Raw genomic sequence first — 6,613 nt, forward strand, 5'->3', positions numbered from 1 at the left:
CATGATCAGAAAGGTCCAATTTTTTGTACTTCGAATATGGCCTTAGGTCTGATATAGATCATGAATGATCCGGCGTCGGGTTTTCATTCGCTTATTTTACAAACTAAATCTGGCCCTGAATATGGGTTTGTATAGACTTGGATCCAGGCTAGATCCCATATAAAGGCCAGAATATTTTGACACCTTTTCACCTAAAATGGTGGGTTTTTTTTTTTTTTGTGTCAAAGGTTGTGTTTTTGTAGACACTTTCTCCTGGAGCTTTGGAGATTAGTGGAAAAAACCATTTTCCTATAAATAAGCAAGTCTCTTACATCAAAACTTACTCCAAGTATTTTGATCATTCTTTGTGAGAAAATTTGACATATGCTATCAAATTTTATCATCTCTTATTGTATCCTAGAGTAATTTTCTGTATCCCCTAGCAAATATTTAGTGTAGTGGGGCCAAATAACATCTAAAAGACATTATTGTTATTCAAACCTCAAGAGATCATCATCCAACTCCTTTTCTTCGTAAAATATATAGTTTTACAAATTTCTCCACATTTGCGTGCTTTCGTATCAAATACATCAACAAGCAGTACTTCTTTTTCTTTTTCTTTTTTCTTTGTTTAGATCTAATAACAGCAGTCTGCTCATACACCTACACTGTAGAAAGGGGCAGCCGAACTAGACTTGCATGAAGGTTAAAGGGAGACAAAACTCACATCCAAACCAATAGGTGCACTACAAAACACCCTCTAAATTTTGTAAAGGAGAGCAATGCTTGCGCCTTGAGCAGTACTTGATCTTCCTTTTGAACACCATTCCCTCATCATTTCAGAGCATTGTTTATCTTCAAGGAGACCACTCTTAATTCATCGGGAGAATTGTGTGCTTGTGCTAGCTGTACCTATTATAAAGTACAGCCATGTTTTTCTATCAAAAAAATAAAAAGGCCAGCACATTTAGTTCAGCACATTATATTATCTTTTCCTTTCTCTCCCTTTTTTTCAGCACATTTAGTTCAGCAAGGCATTTGTCTGAGTTAACTAGTACTACTCAATGTGTTTGGATAACCAAATAATGGCCGGAAATTTTTTGCTTACATCACAAATACAATTCTTAACATACTTTTTTATCTTCTCATTTACTTTTTTATCTCACATACATCACATCACAAATAGTACTACAGTAATTATTCCAAATAATATTTCAAATAATCTTCTATCCAAACATTGATTGCCGCCGTAGGGAAGCAGATACAGAAGTTTAAATAAAGTCTGTTTCAATCTATTGGCAGTTGCATGAGGATTGAGATACATCCGACTTGCCTTGGAGGGTGATCTGTTAGCCATAATCTTACTTGGTCTTTCTTGTGTTTCTCGTGTTTTTATTGTGTCTGCTTTTGGGTTGTCATATTGTAAACTTGGCTTTTGACAATAATAGATAAGAATTAATCTTATATACATTGTTAATGTATATACTATCACCATTAGATATATTACACATGTACAAATTTCAAAATTTGAATTTAAAATTCAAAATTTACTTATGTATCATCCATCTAACCGTGATAGTGTATACAATAATAGTATATATAAAATTTACTCGATAGATAAATATATCAAATACCATTAGACATCTTTTCTGCAAGAGGAAAAAGATTAGGAAGCACATTTACACATCCACGTTTGAATAACTTATGAACTAGATACAGAGCCCAGCGGATAGAAAATCAAATTCCATCAAAAACTACATCTAATCTGTTAAAAGTTCAATCTTCCCATTAAAAATACCCTAAAAGACCCAAAAACTAAAACTTAACAGAAAAGTAACAAAAATTGAAGAACAGTTGGGGAAGTGGTAGCACACTGAAGGCTGATCAAGATTGCATGGCGAACGTTGAAACAGAGTTGGGTTCCTGACCATGTACCCTTAAGCGATATATGCATGTATGAGAAGGGCTACCGTGGTTGGATGAAAATTCAAACTTAATCATGTTAATGGCATTAGCACGTGCAGAGTCCACAACATCAAAAGTTTGAACATTGTTCTTCTCTAGGTCGTACACGAACTCTGTCAGAAGCAGCATCTTCTCAGCATCAGCCACAAGATCACTTGAATCTCCTTGCAGCCACCCGGAGACCCTGCAGTTTTGGGGAGCACTGGACCTATCATAAGCAACGCTCTGTCCAGGACAGAAGTTGAATTTAGTTTCAGTAACAGAAGTTCGAGGGCACTTTAAATTATGAGCAAATTAAGTATATTAGCAATTAAAAAACAGTCAGCAGCTAACAAACTAAGAAATGAGACAGAAAAGCCATCAGGGAAGTGAATGCACAATTCAAGTCTAGAAAAAACCAAAACAAGAGAATATAAATAACCAACCAGCTAAAGAGCACAGCAAATCCTCATCCACAAAGTACAAATGCCACCACAGACATGATAATGGAAAATTTTTAAATAATTCAGTGTCTTTGCTTGACTAATGACAAACAGATGAATACAGATGGAAGTAAATAAGAAGCAAAAATGTTATCGTGTACAGTGACCATTCACATGTTCACCTAAAGCAGAAAGTTAGCAAAGAATTTCCAAATCTCACAAGCTGGTTTACAGACGAAATGGAGTAGCTGCAAGAATGAACCATGATTGATTTTGTACTATACTTTTAATGGGTGCATCAACATGATGTGATCAGAGATAATTAGAACATTACTGCTCAGAGCAAAAAGTTGCATGAAAACAACAGTATACTTTCCCAAGTCCATAAGAATTAGATACTATTGACAAAAGGGGAATTAATGACAGATAGTTGCACTTACCAAAATACATGTTGCAGGACATGAAATATAGGAAAGTGCAAGAAATATTTTCAATCTTCCTGCTAACCAAATAGATAAAATGATAACCAACTTTTTCTCCAGTTTCCCGCTTTTCCTTGCTAACACAAACTACGAATATCAAATGCAACATTCAACCTAACTTCACACACAGGTGACCTGTGGGCAGATCCACAAAGATAACCCAAACACCTAAAATTTGACAAGACATGACTAGATTTGACACAGCCTAATCAATAGATGAAATGTACACTCTATCAAAAAGATTCACCAGATATTTCCTCTTGTCAACTCAACTCTTAATGAGGATTTCCCCTCTGAGAATGTGTCAATTTGGAGTGATCAAAAAGGTATTCATTCTATTTATTTCATGTTCTTCAATAAAAAGGCATTTTTTTGAGTCCTTTCTCTTGATTAATTCTTGGTTGAAGGTAGAAGTTTCTAGTTACAAGCGATCAATTCTATGAGAACATAAAATCCATGAAAGTCACTGAGAACCTCTAAACTAAAATAACGAACCCCATCTGAATGAGTTTTTTTCAGAAGAAGAACTATAACTGCTCCTACTGGCTTGAGACTTTCAAGGATATAAAATCCTTAAAGACACATCCCTAACATCATTATACAGCTCTTTTTTAAAATGTGTACAAGGTCCACTAACAGTAATAGTCTCCTGAACATCAAATGCTGAACATGATTAAGGAATAAAATTATTATGTATCTGGTCGCCTGTACCTCTGATTTATAATCCACTTCACTAAAGCAGTCAACTTCAACAATTGTGATGCAAAACATATATGTAACTGATCAAGTGTACTCTATAACATATTTATCCATTTCATTATAGCGATCACCTTTTCCATGTGGGAAAAAATTCTTGAATCTTCTTACCAGCACGGAGAGTATGGAGTTCACATAGGGGAAAAAGAGAGTTGTTAGGTAAGATGAGTTAAACTCTTGCTCTTTTAAAGAAAACCAAACTATAACATGCACCCCTTTATTCTGTAAATACTTTGACGAGTCTTTTTCTAGCATTTAGACATAAGAATCCCTATTGCAAGTCCTACTGAACATGATCACCATCGACCAATAAAAGTGATGACTAACTATAAAGCATTCAAAAGAAAACAATTCATACAAGCTGAAATACTGATTCAACATCTTAAAGGCCAATGACCATTCATCCTCAGTTACCTCACACAGGCAATTTCATCTCACATTACTCAGATAGAAGTCTTAAGTGTCAATGCACAAAGCTGACGAGTAACCAAAACACATGCCATCAACCATACTATGAACCAAAGAAGCTCCAGATTGATCATGTGAAAATATCTGAACAGGGCACAAAAAGAATGGAAATCTAAAGAATGCGGCTGTTGAGGTTTTTACCAAAATTTAGAAGATAGTCATTATCCATTGAACTACACAACTAAAAGAAAAGAAAATATTCCAAATTCTCACAACTTTAAAGAAAGTTGTGAACATTCAAGTCATGCTCTAGTCAAAAAAAGATAACAACACTTCTTTGTTCACAATATTTTCAACAGTAGAGGTAACCATTTTAATTCAACATGAACTTGGTTCCAATGTACTAGCTAGACCAACAAATAAGAATTCACATCTTTCTGGTCTCACAAATAATGCTTGTTGACAATTTCTACTTTCTTCTGTTCTACAAGCACTGACAGACAAATCTAAGAAGCCATCAGACCAGTAGGAACCCAACTCTAATTATTAGAACATAAATTTTTTCCTATTTTGTTTGATAATGTAAAAAAATAATAATAAAAATTGAATACCAGTACTGCATACTTCCTGAGAGGTTATCAATGCAAAGACCGATACTTTCTCAGTTACCCTAAGCTTAAATACTAAGGTATCATCTGATTTGGTCCGCATTCCTAGCTTACAACCAGTCTTTGCTTAAAGAAGTCAATTACAGTAATCCATAAGCAACTAAAGAAAAGAAAAGAAAAATGAAAATCAGCAACACAGCAATTAGTTCAGGCATACACTGACCTCAAATGAAACAAGTAATCAATCAATTCAAGGACACACATAAGTTGTACGTTCTGACAATCAACGACAAAAAAATAGTCTCATCATAGTAAAACTTAGAAACTTAGATGAATAGTAAAAACTAGAAAGACATGACAACATCACCTCAGCAGCATGTTCCAGCGTTACAGCCTCAGGAATGATTGCCGTCCTCAGTTTGATTTGCACAAACCCACTGCTACCTTTAAGGGGGAAACACTGACCAGGTTCGCCAAAACTTGGACGCAACATCTTCTCAGCATCACTGTAAACCTTGTGCCGATTGGTCAGCGGGATCCAACTAGGCCCACTTATCAAACCCCCCGGCGTATAGGGCTCTGAATGCTTCAACACCATGCCTCCAGCAGATGCCAAGGCATAGTCCACTCTCCCTAATCCATCAGCTGCATGCTTCTCTATCTCCCGCTCCACGATCCCCCTCGCGAAAACTCTAACCTCATCAAGACTCACTGAATCCCCACCTTTTCCCTTCTTAAACTCCTCCAAAAACTTATTGAATTCCTCTTTTGATAACCAATTCTCCATCTTTCCTCCCAATTGACCGACAAAACTTTCCAAGTCAACAGTCCTACTACCAAGTTCTTTCAATTTTGCTTCAATTTCCCCACTCTTCGCATCAATTTTCTCAAAAATTTCACCTTTAACACTCCCGATCTCATCCCCAATCTTCCGATCAAGAACGTCCACTTGCACCTGCATCATCTTCATCGTCTTCGCCGTAGACTTAATAAACTCCTCCACTTTCTCCATATTCCCCTTATAATCTCCAGGAACTAAATTAACACCCTCCCCGGTTAGCCCCCCATTCTTAAGCGCCAATTGTCTAACAATATGAGCCAACCCCAGCAAAACCACCAAAAGCACCAAATTCTTCGCGAAAATAGTAATTACAGTCAACCACCACGGCTTCGCCGGCTTTGAACTAGGTTTCCGAGCGGTAGCCGTGGCCCGCCGAGGAGTAGGTCCGTTATTAGGCAAAGATTTCCTACCCAGAGCAACTGCATCTCGGGCTGCATCGCCGACGGTTAATTTCGCATGGTCAGCAGCGGGTGACACGGTGGTAGTAACAGCGGCGGTGAAATTGTTGGGTTCGGTGGCGAAGTCAACTGAGTCGAAAGGCTTTCTCTCGACGTGCCGGCGGCGAGCGGTGGTGGAGGGGTTGGCTGTGATGGAAACTGTAGAAGCCGACATTTTGGGGGGAAATTTTGAGGAAACCCTAGAAGTAATTGACGGAAAAATTATTTCCGAACTGGCGAATTTGAGAGAAAGCGGGGGAGAGAATCGAAAGTGACTATTTATATTTGTTTGGATTTGGAGGGCTTTGATCGGATTTGAAATTCTAATCGGCAACAAAGACGCAAATTGTAGTTGAAGGGTATAAATAAAATGTTAACTGTGAATAATTATGGAGGTTAATATATTAAGCACCGATTAAGTGAAGACGGCCCTGAATTTTTCTTAAGGTTACAAAAGTGCCCCGAAACTATCAATTTCAGCACTATATGATCTCGAATTATAAATTTACATGATCTATTCCAATTAATAAGGTGCTAGAGGATTGAATGACTAAAAATTCATTAATGTTCATGGATCTTTTTTTTTTTTTTTAATGTTCATGGATCTAGATAACTTGTCAAAATGTAATAAAATAGACTTATACACATAGATCAAGAAATGCTCAATATGCATATATGATTCAGTTGTGGAGAAAGGAAAACCATTTTGCCCACT

The 6,613-nt window shown here is 36.8% G+C and overlaps 1 protein-coding gene across 1 annotated transcript; it reads right to left on the minus strand.

Moving 5' to 3' along the window:
• Positions 1-1,575: 1,575 nt before the first annotated feature.
• LOC113763462 (SUN domain-containing protein 2-like) lies at positions 1,576-6,223 on the minus strand. The gene is made up of 2 exons (XM_027307287.1): positions 4,988-6,223; positions 1,576-2,169 (listed from the first exon to the last, which is right to left on the minus strand). Exons 1-2 carry the CDS (start codon positions 6,071-6,073, stop codon positions 1,864-1,866), a joined length of 1,392 nt encoding a protein of 463 aa, XP_027163088.1. The 5' UTR covers positions 6,074-6,223; the 3' UTR covers positions 1,576-1,863.
• Positions 6,224-6,613: the final 390 nt, after the last annotated feature.

This window comes from Coffea eugenioides, chromosome 2 (genome assembly GCF_003713205.1).
Source record: "Coffea eugenioides isolate CCC68of chromosome 2, Ceug_1.0, whole genome shotgun sequence".
Lineage (NCBI taxonomy): Eukaryota > Viridiplantae > Streptophyta > Magnoliopsida > Gentianales > Rubiaceae > Coffea > Coffea eugenioides.